The sequence below is a fragment of the Nothobranchius furzeri genome, chromosome 16 (assembly GCF_043380555.1).
Source record: "Nothobranchius furzeri strain GRZ-AD chromosome 16, NfurGRZ-RIMD1, whole genome shotgun sequence".
Taxonomy (NCBI): Eukaryota; Metazoa; Chordata; class Actinopteri; order Cyprinodontiformes; family Nothobranchiidae; genus Nothobranchius; species Nothobranchius furzeri.
In genome coordinates, this window is record NC_091756.1 from 29,485,506 (window position 1) to 29,503,542 (window position 18,037).

Consider the following 18,037-nt stretch of genomic DNA (forward strand, 5'->3'; position numbering starts at 1 on the left):
CTCGGGGAAACCAAGAAGGCTTTGAGGCGGGTTCCATTCTGGGAGAGAACCGATTAATTCTAAAAGGTTATTTTTGTAGTAACCCTGTTCTAAGTACCACCAACACCAGAGTGAGAACCTGACTCTCATGAGAGGAAACCAAGTTTCAGCCCAGGGAGATGCTAGCTGTAGAAACAAACCAACGTCAAAGCACATCAGTGTTTATTTTTCTGTCATCCGCTACACATCATTTCTGACATCTCTTGGGTTTTCCAGAGTTCATCCCTTGTATGGACAAACTTTTTGATGAATCCATTCTCATCGGCTCTGGTTACACGGCCCGGGAGACTCTCAGGTACGCTCACATCAAACTTTTGCTCATCCAACTTAAAATTCCTGCTGCTATCCTTGGCTTTGCATGGCTGATTTCTCAAGCAGGTGCTGAAGGTGTTAAGTGCCCCATCATGTTAATCTGTAGCAGAAAGTCTCAGGGAAGCTGACTGGAGCACAGCAGGACAGATTGCACTGTCAAGCTGTCATGTACACTCTCATCTCCTCAGGGCGGGCTGCCCACAGCCTCCCCTGGTTTGATTCAGAGCCTCCTTGACCCCCCTTCTTCCCAGTTGCTGGAATAGCTCACCTCATCAACAAAATGGCCGTCTCTTCACATTAGTGCTGTTAGGAAACAAGGCAGCTGGATGAGAGCTGGCAGGACCATCAGTATCACTTAACTCCACTTTTATCCCCTCCCCCAGATACTACAGCATGAAGCAACAAATTAAACTTTATACTTATAGAATATACCAGTTTTACTGTTTAGTCATATAAATGCTCAGACTTCACTGCTGCTCCTCTCTTTCCAGGCCGCTGGCCTACAGCACACTGGCCGATCTGGTCCACCATGTCCGGCAGAACCTTCCTCTGACGGATTTATCCTTAGCTGTGCAGCTGTTTGCTAAAAACATCGACGACGAGTCGCTGCCTAGTAACATCCAGACCATGTCCTGCAAGCTGCTTCTCAACCTGGTGGACTGTATCCGCTCAAAGTCAGAGCAGGAGAATGGGAACGGACGGGACATTCTGATGAGGATGCTGGAGGTATGTAGAGGTATCAGAAATGTTGTTACAGCTACATTTCTAAATATTAATCACACCCCCTCCTTGGTTGTTTCTAAAAACAGGTGTTTGTGTTGAAGTTTCACACGATCGCACGCTACCAGCTCGTCTCTATCTTTAAGAAGTGCAAACCTCAATCAGAAATGGGTATGGTTGACCCAGGGGTTCTACCTGGGGTACCTGCCACACCCACACCTTCCACCACCCCTGCCATTCCACCACCTGCTCCTCCAACGCCCGTCGCAGCTCCGCCTCCACCAGCAGCGACAGCCTTCGATCGACAAGGAGACAAAGAAGACAAGCAGACATTTCAGGTGTCGGACTGTCGCAGCTTAGTGAAGACGTTGGTATGTGGAGTGAAGACGATTACCTGGGGCATCACCTCCTGTAAAGCTCCTGGAGGTGAGAGGATGGTGGCCTTACCGATGAGTGCAGAATTGATCATATCATCCGTTTTCTGCCTTGTAAACCAACTGAAAACACAAAAAGCGTTCCTTTTTCAGTGTTTTCTCATTTATATTTCAGAGGCACAGTTCATTCATAACAAGCAGCTCCAGCCAAAGGAGACTCAGATCTACATCAAACTGGTCAAATATGCCATGCAGGCGTTGGACATTTATCAGGTATGCTTACACCTCAGCCCGAACTTTTTAACCTGGTGAGCGTTTAGTTTTAAATGGTGAATTTTTAACAGAGCAACAAATGAAGCAGGACTGTTCAGGTGTGCAGATTAGACAACATAAGATGTATAAAAGTGTACGTTTGTTCCTGACCTCATGTGATTGATGTTTTTGATTGTCCTAACGTGAAGGTGCAAGTAGCTAATAACCAGCAGACGTACATCAGGGTGGCCAACTGCCAGACCGTTCGCATGAAGGAGGAGAAAGAGGTTCTGGAGCATTTTGCTGGTGTCTTCACCATGATGAACCCCCTCACCTTTAAGGAGATTTTTCAGACCACTGTGCCCTACATGGTGGAGAGGATCTCTAAGAACTACGCGTTACAGGTGCATACGAGTGTGTCTGTTATCTCTGACTGTAGGGGGTTATGATTACGTTTTTTCATCACTTGACCTTTGCTCCTTTAGATTGTGGCAAACTCCTTCCTGGCCAACATCTCGACCTCAGCTCTGTTTGCCACCATCCTAGTGGAATATCTTCTTGAGCGATTGCCAGAGATGGGCTCCAACGTTGAGCTGTCAAACCTCTACCTCAAGCTTTTTAAGCTGGTCTTTGGCTCAGTGTCGCTGTTTGCTGCTGAGAATGAGCAGATGCTAAAGGTAATTATTTATTTGTGGCAGAAATTGGTTAAGAAAAAACACCTAAAGCTTTTTATCTTTAACATACTGTTCTTGTTTTCCTCAGCCACACCTTCATAAGATAGTGAACAGCTCCATGGAGCTGGCGCAGTCAGCCAAGGAGCCCTACAACTACTTCCTCCTTCTCCGGGCTCTCTTCCGCTCTATTGGGGGGGGCAGCCACGACCTCCTGTACCAAGAGTTCCTGCCTCTTCTTCCTAACCTGCTTCAGGGTAGGAGCTCTCTCTCTGAGCTGAGAATTACACAAACAAGGCTGCACAACTATTTTAGTCTGATCTCCATAATGATTTTGGCTTCCTATATTTATACTAATAAATACAGACACACAAGCTAAGGATGGCGCCATGTCCTCACTCTGGCGGAAATACAGAATTTATTGGTTTAAAATCCCAGAATGTCTCTAAAAACTATCACAGTAAAACCGACACAGATCTTTATATTATTTATTCAAATCAGATAAAACAGGAACAAATGCACTTTAAAATCACACAAAGCAACTTTAACAACAAAACTGTTGTATCGGCTGAACAAGCAACGACAGTTTCACAAATGTAGGATTTTGTTACTGAAACAAGAAACTGACCCGTTTAGGATAACCCTGGTGTTTGGAGTTTTGCAACAATCATAGGTGCATTAGCGATCTTTAATGATACTAGAAACATTGAATATAAACAACTAGGGATGCTCCGATTCATTCACGTGATTTTCAGACTCGGGTGGGAAATGTCAGTTCTTTTTCTAACTTCGTTCGGTGTTCACTATGGGAATCGCCCTGGCGTGACCAACTACGGAAGCTCCAGTGACATCACGTCTGTCCTTGACAGACTGGTAGCGCCGTGCCCAGGCTCTGCCCACCCAGTATATACACTGCCAACCAACCCCTCCTACTCATTCTCGCTTTCTTCCCGTGAGAAACTACAATTTGCTCCCTCAGAGATTGTCATGCTATCTTTAGTTAGCTGCTTAACTGTTCCCAGGCGTACCGTCAGAATACGTCGCCGAACGCAGTACCAATGCAGTCTGGATTTGAGCTGAGTAAGTGCTTCTAGTCACTTGTCACACCACTACGAACAGTCAACGCGTCACGGCGAGCTGCTCCTACTGCTACTCGGTTGTCATTGACTGAGTGGTATTAGCGAGTGTGGCTCAAGCTAACGCGTTGAGGCGAGCTTGTCCTGCGCTTATTTAGCATTTATTTGCTAATGAGCTACTTTGGTGCAGCTAACGTGTCACGACGAGTCAGATTGTCAGCTATGGCTTCCACCCCTGCCCCGACAGACGGGTCAGAACCGAAGGCTAAAGAGGATGCATCCCGCCTGTGCCCGGCATCATGTGGGGCTTCCATTTCAGGCAGGGACCCTCATCCTATGTGCATAGCTTGCATGGGTGCTGCTCACGCCCAGGCATCGCTGGCTAACCCACAGACATGCCCTCACTGCTCCTCCATGCCGGGAAGATAAGGGAAAGGAGGCTGAGAGTGGCAGTGGCTAACGGCCGGGACCCAGGCCTCGGCTCGGGCATGCCTGTTGATACAGGTGACAACCATCAGCCACGAGCCTCCACTAGCTGGGCGGATATGATGGAAGAGGAGCCCCCGCTACCTCCTCTGTTCGAGGGGCTGGTGGACAGTGGGCTGCTCGATGCGGGTGATGACGAGGCTGGAGGTGATGCGAACTCAGACCTCCTCGACTTGGACATGGAAGAGGAGGAAGAGGATTCCACCTTCCCAGCTCAACGCTCTAGGCCGTCTAGCGGCACTGGGGTGGCATCGCAGGGGGACGCCGATCTGTACGAGGTTTGCAGACGAGCAGCGGCAAAGCTCAACATTCAGTGGCCTGCAGCCCAAGGGGCAGAAGGGGTGGAACGAGACCTGTATGATGGTAAGAGGCTCCCACTATCCTCCGCTCCACCCAAGCAGCTCTTGCCGGCTGCCCCAGCATGCATGAGAAAAATGAGCTGTTACTGGTCCAGCCCATTTAAGAGCAAACTCCCCACCAAAGGATGCTCTAAACTGGAGGTGCATGGAATGGGGGACTTGGGGCTGGCCGAACCCCCAACGGTGGAGCCTTCAGTGGCATACCACCTTCACCCCAACCGCAGATCCGTGTCAGCATCATCCAGCATCTCTCTCCCATCTAAAACGGATCGTCTCACGGCATCCATTTTGCAGAGGATGTACAAATATGCTGGCCAATCTGTGTGTTCCCTCAATGCGGTTACTCTCTTCTCAGCTTATCAAGGAGAAATCTTGGAGGAAATGGGTCGTCAGCTGGACTCTGGGGCGCCTAACTCGGCTTTATGGGATGAAATCTGTGTGGTGAATGATCTCATCCTGCGCTCCTCTAGAGGAGCAGTCCAGGGCTGTGGACTTGTGATGGGTTTCGGGTGAGAGAGCCTTGTGGCTAAACCTGTCAGGCCTAGGTGACATCCAGAAAGCTGATGTCATGGATGCAGCATATGACCCTACCAAAGGTCTCTTTGGCCCTGCCTTGGAGAAAATGACTGAGACAAGTACCCACAGAAAGCAGGAAGGTGAGGCCTTCAATCTCTGCTTGCCTCATAAACATAACCATCAGCCACCTCAGGCACTAAAGCTTGGATTTGCGACCGCCGCCTCAGCGGCAAAGGGTCGACAGGGTGGGGCTAGACCACAGCGATCAGCAGGTGGTCAGCCAAACAAGGCGGAGAACCCTCGCCCGTGGGGGAAGCACTCTTTTGCAGCAGCAGCTGCCAGGAACCGCTCATCTCACCCCAGCGAGGGCAAGAGGAAGAACACAGGACTTAAGTGCTCGCCCCGTAATCGGAAGGTTGCAGGTTCGAGCCCCGCTCAGTCTGTCGCTGTCGTTGTGTCCTTGGGCAAGACACTTAACCCACCTTGCCTGCTGGTGGTGGTCGGAGGGACCGGTGGCGCCAGTGCTCGGCAGCCTCGCCTCTGTCAGTGCGCCCCAGGGCAGCTGTGGCTACATCGTAGCTCATCCCCACCAGAGTGTGAATGTGTGTGTGAATGGGTGAATGACTGATTGTGTTGTAAAGCGCCTTGGGGGGTTCCAGGACTCTAGAAGGCGCTATATCAAATACAGGCCATTTGCCATAACATGTAGCTTTTAGATAACACGGAGCATACTTGTCACCTCAAGAAAGAGGAAATGTCTGGCATTTAGGTGTATTTTTAAATAAGGGGGTGTAATAAACATGTAATGTGTGCAAACTACGAATCTGATGTGCCACCTTAAAAACAACTGACCTTGCTCAACTTGCTGCAACAATTTGGATAAGCCAGCCGACATTAATAATAAAAAAACAATGTTAAGAAAAAAGAAATGGTCACGGACAGATACAATGCCAAGATAGCAGCAAGTCACACTGGATGAGCGTCTTTGGTTGCAAACGTCGTGTTATGACCTGCTATCTCTTCTTAACTTTACAGATGCAGGAACTCTACAGGTGTTTTGTAGAGAAGAGTGACCCCGTCACTTAAAACAGCAGCACACTGAGTAAACGATTTGAAATATGAGCGACAAGGCTACTTTTACATATATTATTAATATTAACACATTTCTTATTAATGTACTTCCTAAGCCAGTGAGGTTTTATGGCAGATAAGCTAAAGAAATGACACAAATACAGACAGAAAGAAACACATTAATGATTAAATAAATAAACCTAAAGGACAACTCTAGTGTCCTCCTTTTTTCTTAATGCGTTTCTGAAGTATACGGGACTCGGTATCCATATATTCTTCAGATCAAATGACTCGTAATCGGATCAGGAGCAACAAAACGTGATCGGACCCCCCCCATAAACAATTGTGAACACAATTTAGATCAGCACAATCATAATAATATTTTAACTTCCCTGCTGATTGGTTCGATCTGAGACTTTTTTTTTTAATTTCTGCTAATTTTCTACTCTTTTCTCACTTGTGTCAGGTCTGAACATGCTCCAAAGTGGCCTCCACAAGCAGCACATGAAGGACCTCTTTGTGGAGCTGTGTTTGACTGTGCCAGTTCGTCTGAGCTCCTTGCTGCCCTACTTACCCATGCTCATGGATCCACTGGTGTCTGCGCTCAACGGCTCCCAGACTCTGGTCAGCCAGGGCCTCCGAACCCTGGAGTTGTGTGTGGACAACCTACAACCTGACTTCCTGTACGACCACATCCAACCTGTCCGGGCTGAACTCATGCAGGTGGGAAGGCGCTCTCCTCATGGAAATTGTAGTAGCTTTAATAAAAGTTTTAAAGTTTGACAGATTTTGCATGAAGTGATCATCTGGCCCTTTCGAGCAGGTGACGTGTTAAAATATTCATGTATTTTTCATATTTAATAACAGAAATCTGTTTGAGCCCAGTACATCAGCAGAGCCTCAGAATCATTAAACTTGGAGACTAATAGGTTGTTTTAGTGAGATTTCTTACTGATCAGTAAGTAGATCCCTGTCTTGGTCCTGGAGCTCAGGTGTTTCCTACCTTTCCTCCCTTTGTCTTAGGCTTTGTGGCGAACGCTTCGTAATCCAGCAGAGAGCATCTCCCACGTAGCGTACCGGGTTCTAGGAAAGTTTGGAGGCAGCAACAGGAAGATGCTGAAGGAGTCTCAGAGACTACATTATGTGGTGACGGAAGTCCAGGGGCCAAGCATCAAGGTGGAGTTCACCGACTGCAAAGCTTCCATACAACTTCCCATGGAGAAGGTAGGATTTGAATAGAGATGCGGTTGCATCTATTCAGTCTAGTTGGACGCTCCAACTTTTTTATAATAATTTTCTCATCTAAAGTCATCTGAAACCAGTTTGAATAACTTTTAGCTTCTTTGTTTAAGCTCTAGAGAGAAGGAATTAGGCACAAAAGAGCTTGGTATTCTTCATTATCATTTTCCTCTGAGAGCAGTATGTCTTTGTCGTGTGTGTGTGTGTGTGTGTGTGTGTGTGTGTGTGTGTGTGTGTGTGTGTGTGTGTGTGTGTGTGTGTGTGTGTGTGTGTGTGTGTGTGTGTGTGTGTGTGTGTGTGTGTGAGAGAGAGAGACCATGAGTGAGGAAACGTGTGAGTCCTCCAGGTAATTAAATTCATGTCTTGTTTCTCCTCCTCATCCCCACTCAGTAATCATCAATCTACTGTGGGCCACCATGACGGCATTATTTACTCTCTCTAATGGCTGCTCTCTTCTCTTGGCTATCGGTCTGTCTCTGTGTGTGTGTCCATCACCGTGAGTGTAGGCGACACACACCAGAAGATGTGAGTCTCCAGTAGACGTGTGAAAATTAGTAAGCACATAAAGTTTGGACGGATTAAAGACAGTGAATATTGAAAGAGTGAAGCGAGTAACTTGGATTTTACTCATCAGGACCCTCGTCCTGTCAGAACCATCCAGCTACCCTGAAAGCTTACTAATCAATTACGCCATCCCCTCATCTCCTCCTTTATTCTTTGGATTTCTCCTCATCCCTCCTCTCTGTTCTGAGTAGCAATAATTAGTTAATTTCCCCCCTCTTTAAGTGCCTGGCCGCTGTGGCTTGACAGCTCATAATGCAGAAATGATAATGACCTTTACTCGGCCAGATGGTGCTTAGTGTTCCCTCTGGGAATTAATCACACATATAGAACGGACCGTTTGTTTCCCATACATGTCATTAAGCAGCATTGGCTCTTGCATAAAATGAATGTAATTTCAGACAAGGATTTTAAAAGAATTTAGTTAACATTGTGTGTTTGGTTTTTCCCAAGGCAATAGAGACAGCCCTGGACTGTTTGAAGAGTGCCAACACAGAGCCCTACTACAGACGGCAGGCCTGGGAGGTCATTAAATGCTTCCTGGTGGCCATGACAAGCCTGGACGATAATAAACATGCTCTCTACCAGCTTCTGTCTCATCCAAAGTGAGTAAACATGTCTCGTGTGTCTGTGCTACTTACCTACAAATAGCACTTTTTGTGGCACCTGCTTTTCTGTTTCATAGCTTTAACAGTCCCTTCACAGGATTAGGTGTAGTTTCTAATTCTGTATCCATGGACCACCCACCCATCTGTTCAGCCGTACACAAACACACAGGAATGGGTGTGGCTGTTGGGCGGGTTAGTCTCATTAACATCATTGATCCTCAAGCTGGGTTAATTGACTTCCTCCTGTGTGTTTATCCTACACTCTGCCCTTTACACTCTTCTTTTAATACGCACCCACACACTTTGATCTAAACATGTCTTTGTGCACATGGGGCTAATGAGGTGTGTCGCCATGGCCAGGGGTTGTGTACTAGCCACCCCCTGACAGATGTCTTGATTCTCACCGTTCCTTTAGTCTACAACAGCAAATTTTTTTCTTTTTATGCCTGTCTGCTCCCCTTTTTCATCTTTCAGACATTTTCTTTGGCTGAGTAAGAAACTAAAATAGACGTACGACTTGTTTGTGAGAGGTGTTGAACAGAGAACAGTTTAAGTGAAGAACCTGTCTCAATGCCCAACAAGCAGGGCTGAGTGGTTTTGTCATCGAAGCTGTGATTTCAAACAACGTGATCATGAGATTGTCAAGTATCTGTTTTCTTTGCCGCGTTGCTGACTGATCTTGGATCTGTTGTGTCAGCTATTTTACACATCCAGGGTTTTTCACAGGGCATACAGTGTTACGGCGGTAGCTGTGCTTGTGTGTGTGTGTGTGTGGGTGGGGTGGGGTGGTGGTGGTGGTGTGTGTGTGTGTGTGTGTGTGTGTGGGGTTGGGGGGGGGGGGGTGCTTGAGCTGCCTGGGCGGTGCTCTTGGTTGTTTTTCTGAGTCCAGAACCTTTACACAGTTACAGTAAACACAAACCCAAATATGGAGATCACACCACGCCCAGTTCCCTCCAGTGGAAAAAACAAGGAACACTGTCTTATTGAGTGTGGTCTAATATAATATAATATATGAAATATGGTCTAGATTCTAATCTAGCACAACAAATCATTCACATTAATATTTACTATTTAATCATACAATAAAAACAGTTAAAGCTATTAATATTTTCTCCCATTATTATCTTTTTAAAAAAAAAATTTGTTTGTGAAGCAACTTGTGCTTGTGATTTTTATCTAGAGAGGAATTTTATAAAAACATGTTCTACTCCAAAAATGCATGGAGGAAATCTGTAGGTAGAAATGGCTTTTAAATGTATTAAATAACAAATGATGCACACAGTTCTCTTTCATAGCATTCGTTTCATGTCTCACTATGGGAACACCTAGGCGTGACCACATCATAAGCTCCTATTCCACACTGCCAGCCCTGATTGGCTGGAACAAATCTGTCAGCGTATAGGAGGCGGGAACCCCACCTATATATTAGGCCGGCTCCTCACTGACAGTATTCTAAAACCTCCTCCCTACGAGCAGAAGTTCCCAAAATCCTCTCGCGTGCTGACTGTCAGACTGGAACTAGCTAAACTGCCCAAAGGAGGAGTGTGAACTCTACTGCTGGGCGCTGTTCCTGGTCTTATGGTTTTACACGAGAGACAGTCTCACACTAACCTGCCTTCAAGCAGCGGTGTGAGTTGCAGACAGTGAGGAGTAGCAATACACTTAACAGTTAGCATTTTACCGAGTAGCATTACTCGAAGGGTAGCGATACCACCTACACAGGGCAGAGCCGCAACGCTTACCCCACCTAATCACCCTAGACTAGCGTTAGCTGTCTAAACGGTATCGTTAGCTGCAAAGCTAAACACCAAGAGGGCCATGGACGCCATGAGCAGCGCCACTAAAGCGGCTGATATCCCGCAGACACGAACCTGCCCTTGTGGTAATAAAATTTCGAGCTGGGATACTCACCAAAGGTGTGTGATGTGTCTCGGTCTCAAAATGCCCAGACAACAACAACATCCAGTGGCCGGAGGTCCAAGCAGAATCGGCGCGCTCCCGCTATGATGGGAAGAAACTACCAAAGACGAAGCACACCAGGAAACAACTCCTCCCGTTCTTCCCGGAGTTACTGGAGGAATTTGGCATCTCCTGGTGGGAAAAACCCTACAGAGACAGGCACCCGGTGGCAGGGAGTTCTGCGCTTGACTGTGAGGGAATGGAGAATCACAGTCTCCGACAGATGCCCCCGGTGGAACCAGTAGTGGCAGCTCACCTGCACCCGAAGACCTCCATGGCCGCAGGAAGCCCCGCCCTTCTGTCCAGAGCAGACCGTTTCCAATCTGCCTTGACATAAAAGTCATATAAAGCAGCCACACTGCCAGTTCGGGTGTTGAACGCCTAATCCCTTCTGATGGCATATCAGGCTGAACTTGAGGAGGAGACGACTGCATCACCAGAGGCCACGCTGTGGGAGGAGGTGTGCATCATTACCGACCACTGCCTTCACTTTCACAAAGTTGCTGTCCAAGCACTGGGCAGAACAATGGGTCTAATGGTCCTGCAGGAGAGAGCTAGGTGGCTAAATCTCACCACCCTCTCTACCAAAGAGAAGGAAGATCTTCTGAACACCCCCATCGCCCCACAAGGGCTGTTGGGTGCTGCCGTTTCCATGATGCAAAACAGATGTGAGGAAAAGAAACGACATGACGAGGCTCTGAAATTATGCCTCCCCAGACGGGCACCGGTACACCCCGTAGCCCTTCCTCCTCCTCAACACCAAACTTTTGCCCAAGCTGCGGCCCGCCTACCCCCCAACCTTCAAGATTCCAAAGTTGGCGAAACAGCAGTCTGCTCCTGCGGCATCTCAGAGACCTGCCCCTGCTAAGGGTCCGTGGAACAACAGGCCTGACCCCACTCGTCCGGATCAACCTCCGCCTGCCTCCACTGAGGTGGGGAGGAGAAGGAAGCATCTAGCCTGACAGGCTACCAAGACGCAGCGTGCGAACTGTTTCCTGTTCCGTGCTTGGATGTTCTGCGCATGAAAGAAGAGCTGTTCCAAAATGCTCAATGTGCCCCAAAGAGACAGTGTGTTATTCCCGTAGGCAACCAAGATGGCCCGGTGACATGTCTCACAAGCACTGTTCTATGTTCTCAAACATTAAAAATGTCAACGCTGTCGCATCCTGGCAGTTTGCCAAGGTCACAGCTAAAAATGTTGAAAAACAAAAGATCAATGAATCAAGTGGTGGAGACTACTCATTTCCCAAACAAAATGAGTACCCCCCCACCCACCCACGCAGGCTATGGCGAAACTGAGTGGAGAGAGAGTGAATGCAATAAAGAACTGCTTGGCTCAGTTCAACAGGGGAACATTGTGTCACCCAGACTCTGCCAACGACTGCTGGGCCTAATGGCTTCAGCTCTGGTGGCTGTTCCCCTAGGTCGTTTACACATGAAAGGAGTTCAACGGTGGATGGCCAGACAGAAACTGGACCGACACAGCTCTCGGAACATCAGGATCACAGCAGCCTGCACTGCTGCACTTCGGCCCTGGAGAAATGGACATCTCCTGTTGCAGGGAGTGCCCATGGGCACAGTGCAAAGCAGAAAAGTGATCACGACAGACGCCTCTCTGTCAGGTTGTGGTGGTGGTGGTGGTGGTGATGGTGTGTGTGTGTGTGTGGGGGGGGTCTTCGGAGGAGACCGGTGAATGGGTCCTGGCCCTCCCACATGCTCAGGTTCCACATAAATTATTTAGAACTGTCGGCAGTCTACATGACGTTGAGACATTTCCTCCCTCTCCTCGTAAACCATCATGTTCTGGTACGAACAGACAACACAACTGTTGTGGCATACATATATCGGCAGGGCGGTCTGAGATCCCAAAGCCTGCGCATGTTAGCTCACAAGCTTGTTCTGTGGAGCAGCAGACACTTCTTGTCTCTGAGAGCCACTCATGTACCGGGGATACGGAACCTGGAGGCAGATCTTCTCTCCTGAGGGAAACTCCTGTACGCGGAGTGGAGACTTCACCCCGAGGTGGTCAGGATGATCTGGATGCGCTTCAGGCAGGCCTCGATAGACCTGTTTTCCTCTCGAGAGAACTCTCAGTGCCCCATGTTTTTCTCCCTACACGACCAGGACACACCTCTGGGAGTGGATGCATTCGCCCACAGATGGCCACAGACCCTGCTCTATGCGTTTCCCCCTGTGGCTCTCATCTCACCCACGCTCACCAGAGTGAGAACGGAGGATCTGGTAATGATTCTGATTGCGCCCCATTGGCCATCGAAACACTGGCTGGCGGAGATCACACAACTCCTTTGTGGAGAACCGTGGCCCCTGCCCCTACGCAGAGATGTGCTATCTCAGGCACAAGGGGAGGTTTTCCGCCCACATCCAGAGAGATTGTCTCTCTGGGCTTGGCTCATGAGCAGTCCACCTACAAGCTGTAGGACTCCCACAGAGGGTCATTGAGACCATTCAGGGCGCAAGGGCTCCCTCAACTAGGTCTCTGTATGACTGCAAGTGATCTATTTTCGAAAAATGGTGTGGGGAGAAACAGGACATTCCTTTTCAGTGCTCCGTGGCGGTCATACTGACCTTCTTGCAGGACCTGATGGATAAAGGAAAAGCTTTCTCCACCATCAAGGTGTATTTGGCTGCAATATCAGCCTGCCATATTGGCTTTGAAGGGAAGTCGGTTGGACAGCATCCCCTTGTGAGTCGATTTATGAGAGGCGTGCGAAGGCAAGTTCCCGTCTCTAGGAATCTGGCCCCACCCTGGGACCTCCCGCTAGTTCTGGAGGCCTTAATGTCTTCTCCTTTTGAACCACTGGAGCAGGTGGATTTGAAGGTGGCTACATTAAAAACGGCGCTGTTGCTGGCACTTGTATCGGCTAAACGTGTGGGTGAAATACATGCTCTGTCTGTTCACCCGTCATGTACCAAATTTTCCCAAGGGGACTCGAAAGTGACCTTACTCCCTAATCCCACCTTTATGCCAAAGGTGCTGGGGGCTTTTCCCCCTATTTCTTTGGTTTCCTTCTGCCCTCCCCCCTTCTCCTCAGTGGAGCAGCAGAATCTCCGTGCACTTTGTCCGGTGTGTGCATTAAGTATATACATGGACAGGACAAAGACCATGCGAAAGCGCAACCAGCTTTTTGTATCCTAGGCCAAAAATCGGTTGGGGAAGCCCATATCAAAGCAGGGACTTTCTCACTGGATTGTAGGAGCCATTTCCTTAGCCTACAACTCCAAAGGGGCTCTACCTCCTTAGGGCCTTCGTGCCCATTCTACTAGAGGACTTTCTTCCTCATGGGCGTGTCCATTCAGGAAATATGTGCTGCGGCGAGTTGGAGCTCCCCTCACACATTCACTTGGTTCTACAAGCTAGATGTCACAACACCGTCACTAGCTCACTCGGTGCTGGGTACGGCTCCCACTATCTGAGCTGTGCACACGATATGATATTTGGGAGTACAGTCTGTGGATCATGTTCTGCCTTGCAATCCGGGAGTCAGTATTTTCCTACAGTGAGACACGAAACGAATGCTATAAAAGAGAAGTTTAGGTTATTGTCGTAACACCGGTTCTCTGAGTAGCATGAGTGAGTGTCTCACCATACCGCCCTCCTTACTATTTCGTAGCGAGGAAGAGGTGGTCATTTTAGAATACTGTCAGTGAGGAGCCGGCCTAATATATAGGTGGGGTTCCCGCCTCCTATATGCTGACAGATTTGTTCCAGCCAATCAGGGCTGGCAGTGTAGAATAAGAGCTTCTGATTAAGTCATGCCTAGGCGTTCCCATAGTGAGACACTCACTCATGCTACTCTGAGAACTGGGGTTACGACAGTAACCTAAAGTTTTCCCTGCATTACCAAAGCAGGCTGGCTGCACGTTTTCGAAGCTGTCTGATAGTTTTTCCTCACTAAAACGTCAGTCCTGTGAGAGAGGTGCACGCATTCTGGCACCTTAGCTTGTTTGAACTGTGTGCCGTCAGAAACATTCAAACCATTTTTAAAAGAGAAGTTGAACTTTCAAGTCAACTAAAGTGCGCGACTCTGCACTCGCGCTGATGAAGCATGAACCAAGCTTCAGAAATCAGCCTGAACCTCCTCCGATGTGGGAGGAGTCTCTCTCTCCCTTACTCAACTTCGTTCTCTCTCTCTCTCTCTCGTCCCGGGCTCACCTACGGTATCTGCTGTAGCAGCGCTGTGTGTGGGAACATAAAACAGGGAAAATAACCTGTACATGCAGCTCTGTCAGATGTGGAGTTGAGCTCGGCTCTGGACGGTACGCCCCACCCCCCTCCCCCACGCTGGCTTTTGCCGCTGCCATAACACGAGGGGAAAACCCCGGATGTAAAAACGAAAAAGTTTCACAACTGATCCCGGATCAGTCAAAACCGCTAAAACCGCAGCTTTGACGGTCACGTGATCGTGCCGTTTGAAATCACAGCATTGGTCCAGAAACGATAGATCGCTCAGCCCTGTGTCAGACAGCCTGAAAACTGCTACGCTTCACTCAGCCACATTATAGTAACTAACACATCACTTTACATGCTCAATAACATTAACGGCGTTGCAACGATGAGAAAACGAATGAATTAGACTACACTGTTACCTAAAAAATAACGTTGTTAGTAACACCCGTACTCCCAATACTCTTAATAAGTGATCATCTAATTCATGATGCTGTTTTCTCGCCTTTAGCTTCACTGATAAGTGGATTCCCAGCGTCATCATCTCTCACCGCTACAAAGCACAAGACACACCTGCGCGCAGAACCTTTGAGCAAGCCCTGACTGGAGCATTCATGTCTGCGGTGATAAAGGACCTGAGGCCCAGCGCTCTGCCCTTCGTTGCCAGCCTGATCCGCCATTACACCATGGTTGCTGTGGCTCAGCAGTGTGGTGAGGGACTGGGCTTTTAGCTTTTATGATGCAATAGCCTTCCCGGCTGCTTAATGTATTTATATATGTATGTAATTGTAACAGAGTTTTATAAAAAATTTTTATCTTAACAATGTTTTCTAATAAATCAAATGACATATATAAATCTGAAAGTTGTTTTAGTGAGTTTTTAAAAATCATTCATCGGTTTGTTTTTTTGTTCTCCTCTTCATGCCAGGTCCGTTCCTGCTGCCATCCTATCAGCTCGGCAGCCAGCCAAGCACCGCCATGTTCCACAGTGAGGAGAATGGTTCTAAGGGCATGGATCCACTGGTTCTCATTGATGCCATAGCGATCTGCATGGCCTACGAGGAGAAGGAGCTGTGTAAGATTGGAGAAGTGGCTCTGGCTGTCATCTTTGATGTTGCCAGCATCATCCTTGGCTCTAAGGAGCGAGTAAGTCACATTGGGAGGAGGCGATTGGAGGGAGTTTTTTATCCTTCCATTAAAACAACTTCATTTTAAATCAGTGCTTTAGTTTTTATAGTTGTAGTTTAGTTCTTCACACCCCCACCCACTGTGGCTTCTGCCCCTCCAGGCATGCCAGTTGCCCCTGTTCTCCTACATCGTGGAGCGTCTGTGTGCCTGTTGCTATGAGCAGGCCTGGTACGCCAAACTCGGCGGTGTGGTGTCCATCAAGTTTCTGATGGAGAGACTTCCTCTGATCTGGGTGCTACAGAACCAGCTTACGTTCCTCAAAGCCCTGCTCTTTGTCATGATGGACCTCACCGGAGAGGTGAGATTATTTTTGCTGTGATTTTTCTGTTTCCATCATCTTTTAACATACGGAGATTTATTTTTGTCATGCTGTTGGGCCTTTACGGTTAAAAGTACTGCATTCATGCTCCTATTGATTTTCACACAGGTGTCAAACGGGGCTGTAGCCATGGCAAAGACTACTTTAGAGCAGCTGCTAGTGCGCTGTGCCACTCCGCTGAAGGATGAGGAGAAGACCGATGAGCTGCTGGCTGCTCAGGATAAATCCTTTCACATGGTCACCCATGACCTCGTTAGAGAAGTCACCTCCCCGAACTCAACTGTCAGGAAGCAGGCCATGCATTCCCTCCAGGTGCTGGCGCAAGTCACCGGCAAGAGTGTGACGGTCATCATGGAACCACACAAAGAGGTGAAACCAGACTCTTAAAGGCTTTGGGTGCAGAATTACCTGTGTTCAGTAAAATGCACCTGATTCAGGTGCTCGGCTACCCTCACAGACGCCTTTTAATCAAAATTTCTCTAAATTAACAAGATTGATTTGAAAGTTCTGTTTGTGTAGCACAGCACAGACTGACCTCCTAAACAACAATGCTGTTCAGGTTTTGCAGGATATGGTTCCTCCTAAGAAACACCTGCTGCGTCACCAGCCTGCAAACGCCCAGATCGGTCTGATGGAGGGAAACACCTTCTGCACCACGCTGCAGCCCCGCCTCTTTACCATGGACCTGAATGTCATGGAGCATAAGGTCTTCTACACTGAGGTATGGAGGCTTTTCTCTGAGCTAAACTAAAGCTCAGAGACACAAACACATTCATGGTTTAGTTAAGTCTAGATCTAGTTCTACCAGACAAGTCTTGGTTGCTGTGTTTTTATTGACTTTTGCATCAGATGTGTTGTTTTTCTCTTTAGCTTTTGAATCTGTGTGAGGCAGAGGATGCTGCCCTGATGAAGCTGCCATGTTATAAGAGCCTTCCCTCCCTGGTTCCTCTTCGTATTGCTGCTCTCAGTAAGTCCTCCCAGCTAATCAGGATTCAATTTTGGTTTTCTTAGTCAGTCCACTGAATTTACAACATGTCATTTTTTCTCTTTAAGTTATGTGTGTTTTTATAATTCCTCAGAGTGAAAGTGTTAAATCTTTGTGTCTTCACCTTGATCAGATGCCCTGGCAGCCTGTAATTACTTACCACAGTCCAGAGAGAAGATCATCGCTGCCCTGTTCAAAGCTCTGAACTCCACCAACAATGAGCTGCAGGAAGCGGGTGAAGCATGCATGAGGAAGGTCAGCACAGCTTACCCACTCTGTTTGTTTCTCTCTCTCGCTTTGTGACATCTAGAGTTGGACAAAAACTAGAAAAACAATGCATAATTGTGAGCTCATGTCTACGCTGGCTGCTGGGGAGGCGTCATGCTTTTATGCTAAAGCTATAAATCGTATTTTCTGCCATCATTTATTAAATGTGCAGAAAACAAGGCCTAGAGGATTAAATTTAAGTTACTACTAAAAAAATTCAGTTGTTTACGCAGATGTTTAATTACTAAATCAGTGAAGGAAAGAAAGTTGTGAAAATCCAGGAAGGAATTAAGAGAAAGTGAAACATTTACAGGCCAATAAAATCACAAAAATGTGAAAAACAAGTCATATCTTGATATTTAACGAAATTAGTTGTGTTTATTTTTATCCCACAACAAAATAATTAAATAGAACCTCTTAATCTGCTAAGTATTTTTCTCTTTGAATTCAAAATATTGAAGCATTAGATAATTTCACTGTTTTATTCTTCATGATGTTTTTCTTTCTAGCATCTTTCTATAAAATCCAAGACGTTCCAGCGTTCGATAATAACTTTTCTGACATCATTTATGACCATAATCTGAGTTTATCACAGATTATTATGCATTGATCTGTCTGTTTTCAAAGATTTACATTGAAAATGACAGTTCAGTGATTTTAGTGATTTTAATAGTGAATTGTTAACGACACAGATTCGACCACTGTAGAGTTTTTCTTGCACCAGTGTAATTTTTAAAATCTTTTCCCTGATCACTGTTCTCTAAATCTTTAGTGTTGAATAGATTTAGGTTTAATTTCACTTGCTTGGAAAAGTCACACCTGTCTCTAATCTATCTGCAGTCTCCTTTG

At 47.2% G+C, this 18,037-nt stretch overlaps 1 protein-coding gene across 3 annotated transcripts in view; it reads left to right on the forward strand.

Moving 5' to 3' along the window:
- Positions 1-18,037, forward strand: part of trrap (transformation/transcription domain-associated protein) — a 120,574-nt gene that overhangs the window by 13,132 nt on the left and 89,405 nt on the right. For all 3 annotated transcript variants that reach the window (XM_015963552.3, XM_015963551.3, XM_015963553.3), the window contains exons 13-29: positions 256-334; positions 843-1,077; positions 1,161-1,497; positions 1,621-1,718; positions 1,907-2,101; positions 2,183-2,374; positions 2,460-2,625; positions 6,343-6,599; positions 6,900-7,100; positions 8,130-8,281; positions 14,941-15,140; positions 15,358-15,575; positions 15,718-15,915; positions 16,045-16,305; positions 16,496-16,657; positions 16,807-16,903; positions 17,055-17,176. In XM_015963552.3, the coding sequence (XP_015819038.1) occupies positions 256-334; positions 843-1,077; positions 1,161-1,497; positions 1,621-1,718; positions 1,907-2,101; positions 2,183-2,374; positions 2,460-2,625; positions 6,343-6,599; positions 6,900-7,100; positions 8,130-8,281; positions 14,941-15,140; positions 15,358-15,575; positions 15,718-15,915; positions 16,045-16,305; positions 16,496-16,657; positions 16,807-16,903; positions 17,055-17,176 (3,170 nt within the window). The remainder of the gene's footprint in view (positions 1-255; positions 335-842; positions 1,078-1,160; positions 1,498-1,620; positions 1,719-1,906; positions 2,102-2,182; positions 2,375-2,459; positions 2,626-6,342; positions 6,600-6,899; positions 7,101-8,129; positions 8,282-14,940; positions 15,141-15,357; positions 15,576-15,717; positions 15,916-16,044; positions 16,306-16,495; positions 16,658-16,806; positions 16,904-17,054; positions 17,177-18,037) is intronic.